Source organism: Acipenser ruthenus, chromosome 1 (genome assembly GCF_902713425.1).
Source record: "Acipenser ruthenus chromosome 1, fAciRut3.2 maternal haplotype, whole genome shotgun sequence".
In the NCBI taxonomy this organism is placed as follows: domain Eukaryota; kingdom Metazoa; phylum Chordata; class Actinopteri; order Acipenseriformes; family Acipenseridae; genus Acipenser; species Acipenser ruthenus.
In genome coordinates this window covers 69,415,791-69,436,619 of record NC_081189.1, presented here as the reverse complement: position 1 = coordinate 69,436,619, position 20,829 = coordinate 69,415,791, and the positions used below count along the sequence as shown (strand labels likewise).

The 20,829-nt window shown below is 38.8% G+C and overlaps 1 protein-coding gene across 1 annotated transcript in view; it reads left to right on the top strand.

The window, feature by feature from the left end:
- The first annotated feature begins 889 nt into the window (after positions 1–889).
- The window catches only part of LOC117420621 (sodium/bile acid cotransporter 7-A), a 117,061-nt gene continuing 97,121 nt past the window's right edge, over positions 890–20,829 (top strand). Inside the window, 4 exon segments of the mRNA XM_034034118.3 lie at positions 890–1,095; positions 2,555–2,637; positions 4,703–4,839; positions 7,288–7,363. Of these exon segments, the coding sequence (XP_033890009.3) occupies positions 996–1,095; positions 2,555–2,637; positions 4,703–4,839; positions 7,288–7,363 (396 nt within the window). The 5' untranslated portion in view covers positions 890–995.

The window sequence follows — 20,829 nt, the reverse complement described above, 5'->3', positions numbered from 1 at the left end:
AAGTCTATCAACTTAAACCAACAAAATGGTAATCAAAGCCTGTAACTTGTGTTAAGATTGGGGGTAATGGTGTGTAATGGTGGCTAAAGCTAGTGTATTTTATATTCATATTCAATTGAAAGGTATCACAGGTATCATGTCTGTCAGGTCATTCATCTGTATGTATGTCACACTTACATTTTTGCATATATCTGGTTAATTGCTTATCAAATTGTCTTAGAATCTGGCAATTTGTATTCTATACTATTCTGTACATGTTATTCATATATGTCAAGGTTTCACCATACTTATAGCCTTATCTATTAATTTACAGCTGATGAGGTAAATGTGGACATCTGAATACTGTTTCTTTTTTTTCTATATTTGTCTGCTAGTGCAACGTTGACAGTCTCTCGAGTTCTAAATGACTACAGTACGATAGTAGCTATTAATGTCTTGTCAAATTAAATAAATGCCGCTTTTGTTTTGTGGTTGTCTACTTTTAGTTTCAAATTTGAACGAGTTAATTGTTAATACAAATTTTACTTAGTTCAGTAACATTATTTGAACACTGTCAACTTTCAAGAGTTGAAATTCAGATATCCCGCACAAGTATTTTTGCTCTCGCTTTGGACGTCATCGTTGTACGATTACCGTAATGCACAGAAAATGTGAGCTCACTCCCCTTCTAAGCTATAAACATCGGTTGGAAATAATGCATTCAGTTTTACATATGAAGAACGTAGATATCAATTTCATCAATTCAAATAAAAAAGAAATAGTGAATAGAAGTGTATGGGAAAGAGCCAAAGATGTTGACTTAATCTATCCTTCCTCAAATTTTATTTGCGGACGTATTAGGTTCTTAAGGGTAATGATAGCGACCTTCTATGTGAGGAAATAACATACATCCAACGCGTTTTGGCCGATGTTTTTAGTTCTAGCTACATTGACCAGAGTCATACAGAGCACCGCTTTCGGGGGCTGGGACTAATAATATTTTATACATTGTTGAAATGGGTCTTTTAGATAGGCTAAGGAAGGAGTGGTTCATTATAGGAATAGTGCTTGTGATCACCTTAGCAAGGCTGGAGCCTTCTGTAGGGGTGAAGGGAGGTGAGTGTAACGAGTCAGTGAATTAACTTTTTGTTTGTTTCCATAGGAACTAAAATGTAAAATAATATTTTGTTTCTAAATGCACATCTGGTAATGTTACATTATTTCCATGCGCCTCATCGTTGGAATTATACTAGCAGTGGTAAGTTACCACGATGGCAGCGGTTTCTGACTAGTATTATATTGACTTGTAATAAAAACAGTAAATCATTAAGTCTTTTTTTCAGTACATTTTCTAGTGTGTAATACTTTTTAACATGACATCGAAGCAGAGTGTACAAATAGCTTACTTGTTTATGTATTTGCTTTCAGTTTCATATACCAGCATCTTAATTAATGCAGCAGCAGTACATTTTTTCTCACGTGATTTTATTTTTTATTTATTTATTTATTTTTGTGTACAGACTAGTTAATTAAGTTTGTTGACGTGGCAACAACTGTTCAACTTAAAATACAATATATTCATACCCTGAGCATGCACAGGACATACACAAGAGTCCTTGTAGTCAGTGTGTTTTTTGAGTGACACGTTGCATTCCGGGTGCACTTCCATGTTGTGCAGTTTAAATGATGTCCTGATGCCTGATTCTGGACTATTTTTTTCACAGCGCTATGTGACTCATTAATGATACTATACGGTGCACAAATCCCGATTGAGTCTCTTTATAGTCTGGTTCTTAATAGGTGACTAGATTCTGCTGTCCACGTTTTTACACTTGGAGAGTGCACCCCTACTGTACAGTACATTGTGTAACTGCTGCATTTGGCACAAGACTTAGGTGGAGGTAAAACATTTTTAACACAAGTTATATTGTAGGCATGGACACGTCGATTAATATTATTGCCACGAATAATTGAGACCTTTAACCTCCTTTTGAAAAAGCAAATGCACACAGTGACATTGACGTGTGTATTGGGCTACATGTAGTTGTGTGTGTGTGGTTTTTTTTTTGGTTTTTTTTTCTATGGGTTATACAGGTATGTCAGAAATACATAGAAACACTTGTTAGGCAGGTGCTTATTTCATATCCAAGACTGCACACATTATTAACGTTTCAGTCTAAAATATTCTGGAGAACAGACTTTACTGCTGATTTCCATCCCCAGCTGTAAAGGAATGGTCACAGAACCCTCTGGAATAATTTTAAAAGCTTGGATACTATTCAATAGTATCCAAGCTTTTATGATGGTAATATGTTATTGACATTGTTGTGACGGATGTTTCCATTTTATTTTGCCCAAACACTGTTTTAAAATGCTCAGTGCATTTGTGTTTTGTCTATAATAAAAACACAGAAATAGTAAATTGCTAGTATCATGAGGTGATCCTCAAGTCTAGTTTTCATTCTTGTACCTTCTTGTACCTTATTAGTAAAGGTTTTCTGGAATAATAATGTTTGCTAGATTTGAATAATTAATTCAACATAGTACCACAAGTATTCTTCCCTTTCTTTCAAAGGACCCCTGAAGCCTGAGATCTCAATCACATATATTGCTGTATCTGCAATATTTTTTAACAGCGGACTCTCATTAAAAACAGAGGTAAAAAAAAAGTTTTATTTTATAAAGCTAAGACGTATTGTTGATCATTACTTGGTCTGTGTCTTGTAAATACTGTATTTATTAAGTATGAATACATTTTCATATGGTTAACACATTCTCAAGTACATGAATTCTTAAATGTTCACAAGATAATATTTCATAGTTATATAAACAAATTGAAAGTATGGACTTGTCTTCTTTTCATTACACTGATGAAGGAAGTAGCAGAAAGGTATCTACTTTTTAACTCTATTTTATTAATACACGTCTTTCAAATACAGTCACAAATATGGTGTGATTACAACAGTGGCGTGCCGTGACTTCTTTAGTAAATAAATAATTACAGGTGAGAGCGGGTTCGACTAAGAGCAGTTAACTTATAATAAAACTATTTGCTGATATGAGTGAAGTCCAGTAAGAGCATGTAGTAAGTACGATGAATGGATGAGAATGATTTCAAATAAGAGCAATTAAAAAAAACATGAGTACAGATACCTATAAGAGTAAAGTCAAATACAATATACAGGAAGTCATATTAAGTAATATTAAGAGCAGTAGTAGAATGTGGTACGGAACAGAAAAGCCAGAGCACTTGTTGTGTTTTTTTAAATCGCTCTTCCTTCAGTGATTTAAAGGATAGATCTCAAACCCCAGTGCACTACAGCGGACAGTTTGAAAAGAGCTTTGAAACAGACTTTAAAGTTAGAAGTGTAAAAAGTTGTCAGGATGTTAACAATGAAAAGAGAAGTTACAGATACATTTTTTAAACGGTAGTAGCCACACTTGGAGAAGTAGAACGCTGTATTTTTCAGAACCCTGCTACTTATTCTTTAAGGTTGAAATTAGCTTCCCTAAAAATATAATTTTTCTTCATTCGATTTTCTGTTGTCTATACCCACTGATCTGGATTTGTCTGTCATTGTTATACTGAAATGACACTGTGTAAACCTCTATAACCAAGCAATTAAATAATCTGTCAGTCGGTTGTAAAGCCAAGCCCTGTATTTACTGGATACCTGTTCATGCAAAAAATATTGACTTGCTGTACAGATTTATGCCTTATTCGTACATTTGTATAGTTGCGTCTTTGAGAAGCTAACAGTTTCCTTTAAGTTTTGTAAGGTTACTGTAGCAGTGAGGGGTGGATTTGGCATGCAGTTTAAATGCTTGAAATCCCCCTAGCTTATAAAGATATATCCACACACAAACATGCATACCCTCAAAAGAAGAAATGAGTAATTCATACTTTTGTATGAATTTTGATGCTGCAGGCATCTCGGCTCTTAAATCTGTCTCATGCTTGATGGAGGTCTGAAGCTATGTTTGTCACTCTTTTCTTGCATTATAGAAGAAGAAAAAGAAACTGAGATGCATAAGATGGGGCAGATCCTGGAACTGGCTCTTACAAAACAAGCGACATGTATTTGAAGAGATCTCTCAAATGTCCCAGGACATTTTAATTGCACCTTGTCTCCTTTCAGGCCTCTATGAGATATAGATCTTCAGTAACACTAAAGGGACATTAAGTCAAGGAAGACCAACATTAAAAAAGTATCATTCTCAAAGTCTTTCATTGATGGTGCAGAGAAACTGAATCACATTTCCATCTTGTCTTTTTTTTGTCTGACCAGGTAATGACCAGGCAGGTTAGCTGGTCCCTACTGGCAAATTAACCCTTGGCCTCCAACTGATAAGGTGTCTACAAACCACCAAGCTATGTTCATATGACATCTTTTCTGTTTCCTCTTCTTTAATGGCTGTTGTAAGAACAAAGGTATCAGTTTCTATAAGAGTCCTGGCTTCCTAGATAGCTGTCTGTTTACTTGCCACAATAGGTGTATTGCTTAAGAAGGTTAGGTTGAATACCCAAAGTTCATCACTGAATGCTACATAATATACATAAATGGTAGACCTGACCACTATATGATGATGCCTAATGTGCCAGGTCCCTAATTCAGACTTGATTTGTAATACATCATTAAACTTAAGTAATGTATACTTTCACCACTGCTTTTTGCCCAGGTGTCTGCAGGAACCAGAGTAATGCTGCTGCTCTCTTTTTCAGGAGCTAACCAGTGCTTTGATGCATGTGAAGCTTCACATTTTTGTCCAGATCTTCACACTCGTATTTTTTCCTGCTGCAATATGGCTTTTCCTACAAATCTTATCATTAACCACCATCAATGAATGGCTGTTAAAAGGGTATGTTTGCAGTTCTATAACTTTTTGAATGTTTGTTTATTAGTTTATCAGCATTAACCTGGGCATTCAGTGTGGTTTTATATTGTGACTTGTTTGTTCAGGAACTTGCTTCCTGGGTGTGTAGGCTCCAGGCTCTCCATATGCATACCATGTAGCCTACCTGATGTTATTTCTAAGCTGTAAAATAGCCTATAGACCGTATGGCGGTTTAATTTTCAGGTCTTACAATTGTTTATTCAGTGGAGTATGCTTAAATGGGGTAGATTTAGCCTGGAGAAATAATGTTACTGTATCTTTACTTATGTCTGTCAAAATGTACTTAAGACCAAAACTGTGTCTTTTTCCCTCAGCTGTCTATGCAAATCTGACAGTGGTAGTAATGTGTTTCTTTTTTTTAATTCCATTGCATTTATAGCACCTTGTTCCAACAACCATGGCCTTAATTGTTATTGTTATTTAATAAAATATTTGCATGTTTTATTAAAATCTTGGTGTTACTTATTTTATTTCATCATATCTATGTATTTTCTATGATACGATAGGGTCATTCCATGAAAATGTTACATTTGCCACATTGTCCAGGGATGGAAATAAGACTTCCATTGCATAGTAGTTTGATCCATTCCTGGTTTTACTGTGAGTTTGAGACACACCTGAGCTTGTTACCTATACACTGGGGCTAATGAAGCTTGTAGTCAAACCTGGAATGGGTGAAACTGCTGTGCAGTCGGAGTCTTATTTCCATCCCTCATGTTATTGTCTAATGACAATCACAATACTTTTATGGTGACTGGTTGATCCAAATATTTTCATTATTTATTGGACTTGATTTATGGTTTTCAATAAAAAGAAAGGGGGTCCCAACATTCTTTTTGACCCAGATATACAAAGTAGCATATTTTTGTATTTTATTTTGAAGTTTTTTTCACATTCCAGCGATGTGTATCTAACATCTAAAAGCAGACTGTTAAATTAAGCTTGTGTTCACATTGGGTTCATTACAAACAGCCTTAATTCAGTTGCTTTGGTTTAAAACAGTGACTCGGTTTGCTTGCTGCTCACACTTACCTAGATGCAAATGCATGAGTTTGTTTTTTTTGGTTCAGTTCTGTTTTTTTCAAGACTGAATTCATATGTGTTCACATTGCAACTTGCAAGTGATTTTATGATTAGTGGACTGAATGTTTCCACTGTCTGCAATGCATTGTGGTATCTCAGCTTAAGTTAAAACATTTTAAAATGTTTTTATTGCGTTTTATCTCTATTGAAGCAAGCACTGGAGGAAAGTACAGGAGCTAGAGGGAGAGCATTCTCTTTCTCAAGTTCTGCCTGGATTTTGGTGTCAAATTGCGTATCTTTCACTGTCTGTATTGTCCTTGAGATTTTTTTGACCGAACTTTATACTTTACATTTTTAAAGAATACCATACAAAAGACACATGCAACCCTACTAACCAATCAACTACATATAATTAACCGGGAAACTTCACTTTGTCCTCATCTAGCTACAAAAGTCAACGTGTATTGTTTGTTTCTTGTGTGCAAACAAACTGAATTCCCCTGGTTCACATTGAAGTTCAGCAAGTGAACCAAACTCAGTTAATTTGCCAAGTGAACTTTGTTGTTCACACTACACTCCAAATGAACTGAAGCATACTGAGTACGGAACTAACCCCCTAATCAACGGAACTCCGCCTAAATCGAGGTTTTTAGTTTTTTGGTTTTTTTTTAATTGTTGTTTGGTTAAAGGACTTTGATAACATTCCTATGCACCATGCAATGAGTTACTGTTAACCCCTTAAGGTACGCAAGGAATTGAGCTCTTGTTCAAACTGTTTCTTCTTAAAATACATTTGAGAGTGACTCAAGTATCATGAGGAAACTGACCATTTGGATGCCACGTCCAACCTGTCAGTAAATTTGAAACCCCTTTTCTTGCACCTAATTGCAAAAGTAAGAAAGTTAGCATCATTGTATTTGTGGGACACAGATGTCCCTTGTACCTTAAAGAGTTAACAGTGATATTGCTGTGTTTTTTTTTCCTTTTCATTTTATTGAAAACATTTCTTAAGAATGACATGTTGCTGACTTTCCCTCCTATGGGGTTGCTGCTTCCGCAAAGGACAACATCTATATAAAGACATTGTGCCTTACCTATTTATGACCCATTTCAGGGGTCATTTAATCGGTTTATTCAATTACCATGTGATCGCCCCAACGTTGTAAGCTGTCATGACTGATCATGCATGCACACTGTAAGACAGGGTGTCACAGTACAGTATGTAAGTGCTTTACATAAAACAGTTGACTGACAGTCTGTATTTAATTGCTGTCGTTTGGTTTTATTAGCTAGGCTGACTGTAAAAGGTTTCAATATGGTATGTAAAATGGATTTAATAAACCATAATGTTGGTATTGATATGTCACTTATTTAATCATCATCCGTCAGGTTGCAGACTGTTGGCTGTATGCCTCCTCCTGTGTCCTCTGCTGTAATTTTGACCAAAGCTGTTGGTGGAAATGAGGTAAGGACTTCCTATTAGATAAATGTGTATTTTTAGGGCCATGCAGCCCTGTACCTGTGAGATGATATTGATAATATATATTTTTTCTTGTACACTCCAGAAAGTATGTAAAACATAAACAATATTGTTATATTGGCATCAACATATACAGCTCAAAAATATATAAAAATAAATAAATAAATTACACACACCTGGAAAACATCATTACATTTTTTTATGACGGACCCAAATATTCAACAAACATTGAGTTCATGTTGAGTGTTGTCTTTCTATAAACAACAGAAAAACAAAAAATGTGAGTATTGTTTCCTCATCAAAACAATAAAGAAGAAAATACATAAATATACATAGTTTATATCAAAATCGGGTAGGGCTGTGTTTGAAGGGGGTACCTATAATGGTTGTAGTGCTTTAGTAAAATATGTACTGAATACCTGGTGTACAAGACAGTGTAAGAGAAGTGCTATGGTAGAATATGTTTGAAACATAAAAAAATATATGCTAACGTATATTTTAATTCCAAAAACTGAGCACCATCCGCCTCTCCCCTCTCCAGCTTGTGTTATCCAGAGGCAAACCTTTCATTTCATCATTTGCCATCTTGACAGAAAAGCATTGTATAAGCAGCTGTATTGAGAGAAACCCCTCTGCTGTTTGGTGATTTTTTTGTTAAATACCCAGATGACCAAAAAAAAAGTTGAATGCAAACTGTGCAAGCGACTGTTGATGTATCACTGAGGCACAACCAATCTCCGGGGTCACTTGACAGATGTAATGTCCTACTATTATTATTAGTAGTAGTAGTAGTAGTAGTGGTAGTAGTAGTAGTAGCAGTAAAATGTGACTGTGTCTGATAACCTGCTTGGACCGGTGACTGTTAAATAAAGCTTTGTTTTCCTAAGTCTGCTGCAGTTGGTGCCGCTGCAATGCAAGCTTACTGTATATATCGCAAGCAGCATCAATTACATGTAAATAAATGTGTATTTGTACTACAGGGGGGGGGGGGGGGGGTATAAAGGGGTAAGGCATAAATACAGTATTCTATAACTGGAAAAGAAAATTTGGCCAATTATGTTTCTTTGATTAAATGTGTTGTGGTGTGCAATTCTGTACATTGAGGATCTGTTTACTGCCCAAAATATCTTTTGATAAGAGCAGTGTGATGATTTGCATTACTTGGATATTGTTTTATAAATGTGAAGAACATGAACCGTACCTAGGAGTTTCCATGTCTGTGCAGCTTATTTGGCAGCCTACAGTAAGTTAAGCAGGCATTGTGACTTGTTTCTGACCCTGGCTTAGATGTGCTGCTCTGTTCGGTCTAGAGAGAGATGAGAGCTATTTGCCAGGCAGAGGGAAATATTGCCAGTTAGTCATGAAGTCGCATTATGTCTACTAAGCAACCCCTCCGGGAACTGCCAAACATGCCTCTTCCTCAGATAGTCATTAATTCCTGCTTTGCATTTTTGCTGTATGTAATATTTATGGGTTACAGGAGCTTTGTAGTTGTATAAGGGAAGAAAAAAAAGACATTCAATCAATTCTCTGAATAATGTTAAGTTCTGATAGTACGATGATATTGTGTCAGTACTGTTTGCTCTGGGATAGCTAGTTGTTTAAGCCCATACTCATGCTATTTGGCTCTAGATTTATTACAGCATTTCATTCGGTTTAGGGAGATCCTGAGATTTTTGGCATGGTTTGGAATATTTCTTATAGTTTAGTTATTGTAATTATTACCGGTATTATCATTCATTTGAATCATAGTATGTAACATTACATATTTAAAAAAATAGTTTTCACCATTATCATCGTTGTTTTGCTTGAGAATAATAAATTGGAAATTTTGGAAAGTAAACCATTGTGCAATTATACGTTCCTGAAGTTATCATTACATACGAGATTTCTACACCATTAGCCTTATTTTGAAAGCATTTACTCTTTGACTCTTTTTTTTCATGATTTGTCTGTTTAACCAGGCATTCTACAGTGAACTCTGAGCATAATCTTGAGCATCAAGGATCAGACACTCCTTGAAATCACCCCACGCAACATACAGTATACTGCACAACTTCTGCTGTCCCTATTTGTCCAACTTTTATTTTAAGGACCATCAATTATTGTGTTTATGTTGTTGTTTGTTTGTTTATTTATATATATATATATATGGTACACTGGTCTATCTCTTGATTTAAACAAGACATGACCACTGAAGCTGGTTCAGAAATCTGTGCTGCAATATATTTTAGGCATGCTGAGAATGTAGATCTGTTCAGAACAAAACCCATTAGAATGCTGCTGGCTCCAAGCCGAGCCTGAGATCTGTAGTACAGTATGAAACACTGACTCGTGTCGTTGTTGCTCTATTATAGAGCTGTTTAAGTCACAGGCCTGTGTAATGAATCTTTGAAACCCCAGTGGAAGACGGCTCACAAGACCCCTGTAGAGATTTGAGGACCACTTTAGAACTCTAATCCACTCAAAATGTGCTGATAATTTTCCCTGCTAGGACACTCTTGGCCCAGTGTCACAAGAGTGACCTCCAGGGAGTGAATCAGCCAATAATAACAAAGTTGCCAGATGTCTGGTTCTGGCAAACTCCCAGAAGCCAGGCAGTGCTACGCAGCAGCATCCGCTGTGGGCTGAAGATCAAAGATACCTGAGATTTACTTATGGGCACAAAATATGTGTTGCTTATTCTACAGTTCCCATTAATAACAATCTGGGATGATTTGTATTTCTAATTAACATTCTTTTTCTTTCAGCATAAATGTGCGGTTGGTTTTTATATTGTAATGAAATTTACAACAGCAAAAACAAGTAGCAGGATGTTAAACATTGCAGTAGGCATATGAAGATTCAGCTGCCGCAGTAGGTTGGTCTGTTATAACTCTAAATTGAAAATAAATTACTTTATGATGTAGTATTGTATTTGTTTAAAACTTAATTTTCAATTTGGCCATCACCATCTGTAAATAATGCAGGGTTCTCCCCAGGAATTCTGTACAGTCGGGCAGTAGAACATTATAGCCGGGAGCACTTTTAATGGAAAAATAAACTTACCTTAAATATATAATACGACAAAGAATTTGAATAATGTGTTGTCTTTCGTTGACTATACCTGGTTGCGCTTTTTTATCTTCTACATTTTCTTCTTCATTATTGCTTTTTATTATGGTAAATTACCGTGCTTATTTAAGCACTCTTATGATTTGACTGAGGAAAGATAACATAGGGAGTAACAAAAAAAAAAAAGGTAACCTTTTCACTTCCTTTTTGGCTTAATTATTGCGCTTATTGCTTCATTTAAATTGTTTTCTTTATGTTAAGTTTTCAGAGCATTTTGTTAATTTGTCTATTTTTGTTTTTTGCTGTTCTACTTTTTTTGAATGCAGCTGTTCATTTTATCCTCTTTTTTTTTGCACTTAAGCATTTGTATGTCAGCTGACAAGTGTTTAGCTGATATCCCATCACGCCTTTCTTCTTAAAGCTGTATATTTCAATACCTGACTTTGAAGCAAAATTAGCTGATTCTATAGGGTGATGCAAAACATTTGGCCATAGATGTGTGTTATATGCTCAAAAAACATGGAAAAGTCTGCACTGAATTTTCTAGATTCAGTTATGCATATTATTTTATTTTTAAAAGGCAGAAGTGGAGTGGATTACACACCAACTTTAAGTTGCATATTTTATCAAGTTATTATGACCATCATCAGCTCCCATTTAAAATGCAGTATAGTTGCAGTAAATATGAAGGTAGACTGCAGTTGGAATAGCATGGTAACCTCAAATGTAGTTCTTATTCGGGTAAACTAGTCTTACTACACTACTGTTGTACTTGCACAGCAGTTTATTAGAGGCAGGCAAGTTTTGCATATATCTAGAGAAAAGCTTGTCCAATTGTCACAACCTTCTTCAGCACAAGTAATATAATGTATCCTTATCTAGGGGTATATGGAGGCTTTCTGTCTGCCGCTCCCACTGTCTGTATGGCACACTACTTTTAAATATATCTTAAGAACCACATGAAATTGTGCTGAAACTTAAGCATAAGCTAAAAGTATCAGACTATGGAGTACAGTGTGTATCTATATTATTATTAATTGTATTTTTCGGTGCTTATTTGTAGCTATTTTCAAATTTTATGTAAATCGTTTTTTTTCTGGGCTTTCGTTTTTGATGTACTGTGTGAAATTAGTGTTTTCGGTTACTTTCCAAAATGCTTAAGCGTTTTTTTTTTCCTGTCAAAATATGTATAGTAGTACTTACTTGCACACTTAAGTTGTACCTTCTTTCCTTTGCTGTCTTCCACAAAGAAATCCCTATGGTCACGGGCACATTCTTCTGGGGTTTTTGTGTGTAGGCATTTTTGTACATTTTGCCACAATTCTGTTTTAAATCCTCTGTATCTTAACTGTAATACAGCTTTAAATCCTGCTAACAAGCCTCCATCCTGACTGTAATCTCGTTTTAAGTCTCGCAAGCGGAGTCTCCAGTAGAAATGTAGGAATGTGCTGTCACTCAATAGTTGGGGCGGGTTTGAAGTATTCAGAACAAATCAATGATAGATACAAGTCAGGAAGGCGGGACATTGCCCAGCAGCACTGGGAAATGTATTTATTATTATTTTTGTAGTAGGTTTTATTTTTTAATGGGAAAAGGGTAAAGTCAACGTAAATTGATTAACTATTTCCACAGTTTTTCCAGTGTATATTGGCTGTCCACCGATTTCATTGTTTTTGTATCGGGGGTGTTTTATCGGGTTTTATTGGTTAAAACTTACATTTTTACATGTACATACAATGAATATAGGTTATAGTGATTTTTATGTTACAGCCATGGCTTGGTATGAATGTCACTGACAGGCTTGTTGCTTTTTATGTGCAGTTTTTAGTCAACAAAATCATTGCATGTTTGATTAGTTAATATAACGATGAGAAAATAACTGACTACAAAGCAGTGGTTTGTAGTATGCCTAGTTTAACACTAAAATCCCCTTTTATATACTAAAATACAAAAACAAATTAGCGGACCAAATGAGAACTAGTTCTGCTATGGAAATACTAGGTAATGTAGTATTACAGTGGTTGCTTAAGAATAATCTTTGTTCCAGGACAATTTACTTTGAACCACAGATCTGAAGCCTTCTCATGTCCCAGCTGTTGTAAAATTCACTATAAGGATGATGATGTTGCCTCAATCTTGATCTCATTGTGACTTACAACAACAGGCAGCTTAGCGAATAAGGATGTTGGTGCAAGGAGTATACTGTGCCTGTTTCAGATGTTGATCTAAGGTTGGGTTTTTCAATGATGTGTAAACAAAGGGGGACAAGGGTGCTCCAGTGGGTTTAAACCACACTGGATACAAGCTAGTTGGATTCCACTTTCTTTGGAGAATCACATTCAAGATTTATAAGGTCCTAGATCAGTACTTTCTTTATGTGTGTTGCTGTATGGGTCAAATAATCCACTGACCATAACCCCCACAAGGCAATGGAGGGGAACATGGAATATACTGTACTTGTGTAGCTGTACTAAATCAAGGGCTTCTGTTCATAGTGCTGTCAGTCTATTATAACAAGCATCTCATTCATCCCCTGAAATATTGAAACCCTTGTGTTCAACTGTTGTGTTTCTGCCTTCTTGTAGAGAGGCCCTTTGTCAACTGGAATGGGTTCTCTTTCCAATCTGCTATAAATAGAAGATGGTTGCTTTGCTTCTCACCAGAGCTATTGATTCTCTACAATTAGAATGGAATGTTATTTATATGTGTCTATTTCTAAATTTGTATCATTTTAATTTACTCCAAAAGGGTACTTCTAAAAGATATTGCTGGGTCAATTTTGAGGAATAAAAAAATGAATTGACAAGGAGACCAGTCACCACACAAAATGTTTTCATAAACCTTTTATGAAAATATTGGCCTTGTTGTCTGGTGGTCCTATTGAACAATCTGGTGGTAATTAATGTCAAAAGCTTTTTTACTTTCAAAATCACCTTGTATAAAAACAGTTGTATAAAAAAAAAGCTTGAAATAAAATATGTCTTCCATATTTGCTTTTACAAGCCTTTTGCACATGATGAATATCACACACTTCGTTAAATATTGAAAACGTTATTTGAACCTCCCACGATATTGTATCTTAGAGACTGTTAACACTGCATACTTCTAGTATACTTTTTCACATATTGTATTGTAACATGGTGTCTTGTAAGCTTTGCTGCTTAAAAATATTGTGTAATACAATCTTGACTTTTGCATGGAAATGTGTAGAGATTTTGCAGTGGGTATTCCCATGTTACATAAACAGAACTGGACCCAGTTCACAATATTTTAACTTTTTCTAAAGCCTGTTTTGATGACGTACAGTAAGTAAACATTAGTATTCATGAAACTATTCTAGACTGTTGATGGTTCTCTTAACAGTCTTGAAATGTTTCAGGAGTAACAAACTCTCTCTAAACATTACCACCTAAACCAATGTAGCTATGAGAAAATATAGATATTACAGATGCAGTGAAGCTTTGATGTGTACCCTTTTAAAAAAACAAAAAAAACAAACATATGATACAGTTATGTAATCCAGAACTTCAAAGACAGTTTTGAAGCTTCCAATAACACAAAAGTAAAAAAACCCCTGCAAAGCAGATCCTGTTTTCAGATGGCGTTATAGAAGAAACATAAATGTCTTTATCCACATTTATTGCCTTTAGTGGTAATTTTCACTTTGTTAGACTGACAATGGGATGTTATTCAATTCCAGCCCTGGGAAATGGTTGTGGAAAGTTGTTTTGAGCTGATATCTAATGGGAAGGCCTTTGTGAACCAAGCACAATTGGTTTCTGCTCAATTCCTAGTGGACACATGTCCACAACTCAAAAACTACCAACACAATTGGCACTAATTGGTGTCTTTCTAGACAGTCCTTTAGAGAGACCAAAGAATGAATGGGCATGGACACTGAGGTACCCACTCAACCAATTAGAGGATGCTCCCTCCAGGGATGGGTATGGTAGAGGCACGTTTTATGAGCAGTTTGTGTAGAAGCTTTTCTGCACTGTAGCTATTCATGCCTTGACCAGGGATGAATACCTTAGCATGCATTAACATCATTTACCAACATGTCATTAGTATTTATTAGTCCATTTTTTATCAAGCATTTGAGTTTCTCGTAGATGTTTTTCATTTTTTCATTGGGGCTAATGCTTTTGAAAATGGCTCCCAAAGTTATTTTTGGGGTAGTAAACCTTTTACATTTTATATAAACCAGTTGGCTTCCTCCTGAATTTAATACAACAACTCTAACCTGTTTGCTTAATGAAATGTGTGCAATTAAATGAATAATATAGTGATCTAGAAGTAGAGCAGTGAGAAACCTTTCCAGCTCTTACAATACCTTTTCTCTAAACATAATCATATAAAATATATTGTCACAAAGACTGCCAGAGTGGGTGGCGTCAGACCAGACAGGAATTCAAACAAAGAGACGGTGGTTGTGATGAGCTGAGTGCAATGGCTGCACTCAGCGTTTAATAACAAAATAAAAGGTTTAAACAACGGAATACAAAACAGGACACGGCACTTGACGCCAAAATAAACAGACAGACAAAACGACTAGACACTAACACACAGGTGAAACGGAGACGAACAAACACGGTGAGAATACACTTATTATATTTATAATTACGCTTTTGCTTTTGCTTTCTTTTACTTTCTCCTTCTCTCTCTCCCGTTCTCCACTCACCGAACACCAACCCCGACTGAGTGAAACTGTGCATCTATATATACTGTTGTGCTGGGATTCAATTACTAATTAATTACTCACTTGAATCCCAGCACGTGAATTCATTACGTGCAACCCCGTGCCACACATTATACACATTTTATCTGCACGTGAAGTGATGTGCCATCCTCGTGCCTAAATATAATTATACACTTTAAACACACGTGAAACACAGACCCGTTTATATCCCGTGTACCAATCTATACACCAACATTAACATACGCACGCATATACACAACACAGAACACACAAATGCACACAGGGGCGGGGCACTTTGCCACATATACCCCCCCTTGTGCGCAGCACACATGGCCTCAACGGCCACCTCCCCCCTTAAATACCCAGCAGTCCAGGCCAAAGTCTCGGGCTGGGAAGGGAGGCTTTAGTGGGCCCATGGCTGGACATGCTGTCAGCTCCCCTGCCGGTAGTGGCACGGCTGACAGCATGCTGGTCCCGTCCTGCAGCGAAAAAGCTGCGGGGGCAGGTGGTCCCCCGACCTCCCCCTTCTTCATAGCCGGCAGCTCCCTCCTGTGGGGCTCCGGCCACAAGAACTCCTGCAGCGAAACTGCTGCTGGGGAAAGTGGTCTCCAGACCTCATCCCCCTTCTTCGTGGCCGGCAGCTCCCCTTTCTGGGGCTCCGGCCACCGTACTCCCTGCGGAGGTACGGGCAGCAGAGGCAGCTCCAGCTCCTCTGCTCCAGGCGGTGGTGGAGGCAGAGGCAGCTCCAGCTCCTCTGCTCCTGGCGGTGGTGGAGGCAGAGGCAGCTCCAGCTCCTCTGCTCCTGGCGGTGGTGGAGGCAGAGGCAGCTCCAGCTCCTCTGCTCCTTGCGGTGGTGGTGGCGGAGGCAGAGGCAGCTCCTGCTCCTCTGCTCCTTGCGGTGGTGGTGGCGGAGGCAGAGGCAGCTCCTGCTCCTCTGCTCCTTGCGGTGGTGGTGGCGGAGGCAGAGGCAGCTCCTGCTCCTCTGCTCCTTGCGGTGGTGGTGGCGGAGGCAGAGGCAGCTCCTGCTCCTCTGCTCCTGGCGGTGCTGGCTCCCTCTGCTGTGGCGGCTGGGCATGTGCGCGCCGTGCTGCCTTCAGCAGCATAGCGAGAGGCTGCTGGGGGACACCAGCATCCTGCCCTTCTCCCCCCCAAAAATTTTCAGGGGGTTGAGCCTGTAACCCCTCCCCTTCCGGCTCTTGGGGCTGAACCAGCAGGCATTTTCCCTCTGCTGGTGGCTTGGGTCCCAGGGCTGTGGAAGCCCCGACTTGCCTCCCTTTGGGCTGTGGACGCACCGACTCCTCCCTTTTGGGCTGTGGACGCACCGACTCCTCCCTTTTGGGCTGTGGACGCACCGACTCCTCCCTTTTGGGCTGTGGACGCACCGACTCCTCCCTTTTGGGCTGTGGACGCACCGACTCCCCCCTCTTGGGCTGTGGACGTTCGGGCTCCCCCCACTCAGGCGTAGGACGTTCGGGCTCCTCCCACTCAGGCGTAGGACGTTCGGGCTCCTCCCACTCAGGCGTAGGACGTTCGGGCTCCTCCCACTCAGGCGTAGGACGTTCGGGCTCCTCCCACTCAGGCGTAGGACGTTCAGGCTCCTCCCGCTTGGGCTGTGGACGCTCAGGCTCCTCCCGCTTGGGCTGTGGACGCTCAGGCTCCTCCCATTTGGGCTGTGGACGCTCAGGCTCCTCCCATTTGGGCTGTGGAGGCAAAACCAGCAGGCATTCACCCTCTGCTGGTGGAGATGGGGACAGCAGGTACTCACCCTCTGCTGGTGGAGATGGGGACAGCAGGCATTCACCCTCTGCTGGTGGGCCTGCTACCTGGGCTGCTGTTCCTTTTATCGTTGCCTCCAGGTAGCTGAGGAGAAACTCCACACCTTCCTCCAAGGTGTTTGGGGTGTGTTCCTCCTGATAGGCCTCCCATCTCTCACTGTCCATCATCCACAGGGCCCGGACGATTATGGGCAGAGACTGGGCCTCCAGCCCAGCATTCTCTAGGAACCAGCCCCGCAGTTTGATGGCGTCTTCTGCCATTGACCTTTTTTTTTTTTTTTTCCCAGACCCCTCCTGGTCTGACGCTTGGAGGCGCGGCTATCCCACGATGACACCACGTGTCACAAAGACGGCCAGAGTGGGTGGCGTCAGACCAGACAGGAATTCAAACAAAGAGACGGTGGTTGTGATGAGCTGAGTGCAATGGCTGCACTCAGCGTTTAATAACAAAATAAAAGGTTTAAACAACGGAATACAAAACAGGACACGGCACTTGACGCCAAAATAAACAGACAGACAAAACGACTAGACACTAACACACAGGTGAAACGGAGACGAACAAACACGGTGAGAATACACTTATTATATTTATAATTACGCTTTTGCTTTTGCTTTCTTTTACTTTCTCCTTCTCTCTCTCCCGTTCTCCACTCACCGAACACCAACCCCGACTGAGTGAAACTGTGCATCTATATATACTGTTGTGCTGGGATTCAATTACTAATTAATTACTCACTTGAATCCCAGCACGTGAATTCATTACGTGCAACCCCGTGCCACACATTATACACATTTTATCTGCACGTGAAGTGATGTGCCATCCTCGTGCCTAAATATAATTATACACTTTAAACACACGTGAAACACAGACCCGTTTATATCCCGTGTACCAATCTATACACCAACATTAACATACGCACGCATATACACAACACAGAACACACAAATGCACACAGGGGCGGGGCACTTTGCCACATATATATATATATATATATATATATATATATATATATACTGTATATATATTTGTAAGCATTGCATCTTTCCCAGGGAAAATCAAACACAAAAAATACCTTGTTTCCATGGACAGCCGACTCGAGTGCGCTCGAATAGGTCTGAATTTGCCAAGAACTCAAGTTGATGGAAAAGGAGGCATTGCCATGCTTTTCCGAGTTACCTGAGTTATCACGTGAGTTGGGAAGGAAATACTTGCAAGTTAAAGGTCAAGACAAGCATTCACTTCAGACAGTATTACAGTGAAATTGTCAGTGATTTAAACGATAAATCCATCTAGATATTCTTTCACATTTGTTTCATGCAGTACGTATACCTTCGGCAGACTGGTATGCAGAACAGGGAAAGAAGCGCCGGACAAGGGAAATAATGTGTTGGATGTCAAAGTGGATATGAGAATGGCAGTGATGAAGCCAATTTGCCTGAAAACATTAAAAGTAGACCAGACATTTCCATCAATGGATTTAAAAAAATCTGGAATTGATCTGATGCGATCAGAAACCTAGAGGCAGTGTAAGCTGTGCCTGCTACTGTAGTACTTTTTTATGTTAAGCATTTTTTGTGTTTTCTGTTTTTTTACTTAACAGCCAAAATTGTTTATGCCAGACTTGTTAGAAAGTCAGTAACATAATTTGGTTGATTGTTATTGTCAATACGTTGTAGATATTACTAAAGACCCACCATGCATATATTGCAAAGTCCATAAAGTCCATAGGAGGCTGTGTGGTCCAGTGGTTAAAGAAACGGGCTTGTAACCAGGAGGTCCCCGGTTCAAATCCCACCTCAGCCACTGACTCATTGTGTGACCCTGAGCAAGTCACTTAACCTCTATGTGCTCTGTCTTTCGCGTGAGACATAATTGTAAGTGACTCTGCAGCTGATGCATAGTTCACACACCCTAGTCTCTGTAAGTTGCCTCGGATAAAGGTGTCTACTAAATAAACAAATAATAATAATAAACAAAACAAAAAAGTTAAAATACATTAGTTCTTCATTGTATAAAACGGAGCTGATTTTACCAGTGCTTGCTAGTCTAACTGGTTAGAAGGCCTTTGTTCTCTGAGTTGACATTGTAGATGCTAGTATAACGATTTACTGTAAATGAGATGCTGTTTTAGCAGACAGATTTCATTAAGTAAACATTTATTTGAATCTTTTTGGAATTAAAAGTATAAATGCAAAACTGTGTGGCATTTTTCTTTGTGACCGTGCTAAGTGAAAAATGGCAATTCAAAAACGGTAAAAATCCCCCCCCCAAGGTAGAATTTAATACCAGCCAAAATGTCCCGTTATGTGTTATGTTCCCGCCCCCTACAACATTTTTGATTGATATTTAGTGATGTAAGTTCCTCCCGAATTCAGGCCAGCCCGAGGAGTGAAATTGGACCAGAAAATTCGGGCTCCTGCCGAAATTGGGAGCCGACTGGAGTAATTTAAAAACATGGAAACGGAGGTGTGGGGGGGCAACTCGAGCATGTACCCGGGTTATGAAAACGTGGTAAAAGAAGAATTGCACAGTAACCAAACAAAATAATTAACAAACTAAGAGCAATTTGAACCACTGTCAAGTACAGGTTACCATGATTAGCAACCTTTTTAAATGTACAAAATCATAACAAAAAGAATTGATCAAACTAAAATGTTTAATAAATCGTGTATCAGTGATAAAGAGCTATGATAAAAATATGTTAACACTTATGTTTTTCTTAAATGTTTAATCCAAGTCATATGGACATAGGAATGTTATTGCTGGACATGGATGGGTCACCATATATACCTCAAGATTCAAATGCACATATTGGCAGATTTGCAAAACATTAAACCTTATTGGTGTTTTAAAACAAAATACATACTTTGTTTCTGATCAGGAAAATTGAATGCATTTTGGACACTGCTGTTTTGCAGAAGTTTGTGCTTTTCTGCAGGCAGTGGGTGCTATAGGTTGATAAGCAGGTGGTAAGGCAGCCTTTGCTAGGACCCACACAGGGGGTCTACCTAATATACTGTCTGGCCTCAGGGCCTGTGGGAGCACAGTTGGATTATTATGTTAATGCATTGGGGCCTACTGCCCTCTTCCTATCCCAGCTGGGTTCCCTGTCGTTAGAAACTGCTTTGCTCTGACAGAGGAGTAATATGCTTCATGATTGAAAGGGCAAAAGATCCAGCAGTAAAAAGAGCAGGGAAGCAGAGCTATGTAAATAGAGAGACTATAGGATGACTATACAAATGCTGTAATGCAAAGAGCTATTGTAATTGATCATTTTATTTAAAATTCAAATATACTGTGTAAATGTAACTTGTGTGTACAGACCAACAGTTTTAAAAAGGTAAACTTTTTATTGAACCTTTTTATACAAAAACGCTATAAAGTAACTATGTCCAGTTCCATGAGGTTGTACAGAAGTCCAGCAGTCTGCCACGTGACAAATCACTTAGAATAACAGGATTCCTCTGTATACACTGGCAGCAGTGTGGAGTAGTGGTTAGGGCTCTGGACTCTTGACTGGAGGGTTGTGGGTTCAATCCCAGGTGGGGGACACTGCTGCTGTACCCTTGAGCAAGGTACTTTACCTAGATTGCTTCAGTGAAAACCCAACTGTATAAATGGGTAATTGTATGTAAAAATAATGTGCAAAAAATAATGTAATTGTATGTAAAAATAATGTGATATCTTGTAACAATTGTAAGTCGCCCTGGATAAGGGCGTCTGCTAAGAAATAAATCATCATCATCAAATAAATCATCATATACTGTGAGATGCTCTCAAAGTCAGACTCAAACGGTGGGTATACGTTTGTATATTTTTAAAGATGCACGATTTGTAGAAGCATGACTTTTGCTTAACTGGACCACACATCTGCTTGGGGAATTGCTTGGCTCAGTTAATTATCCCTTCTCTGTCTGGATGG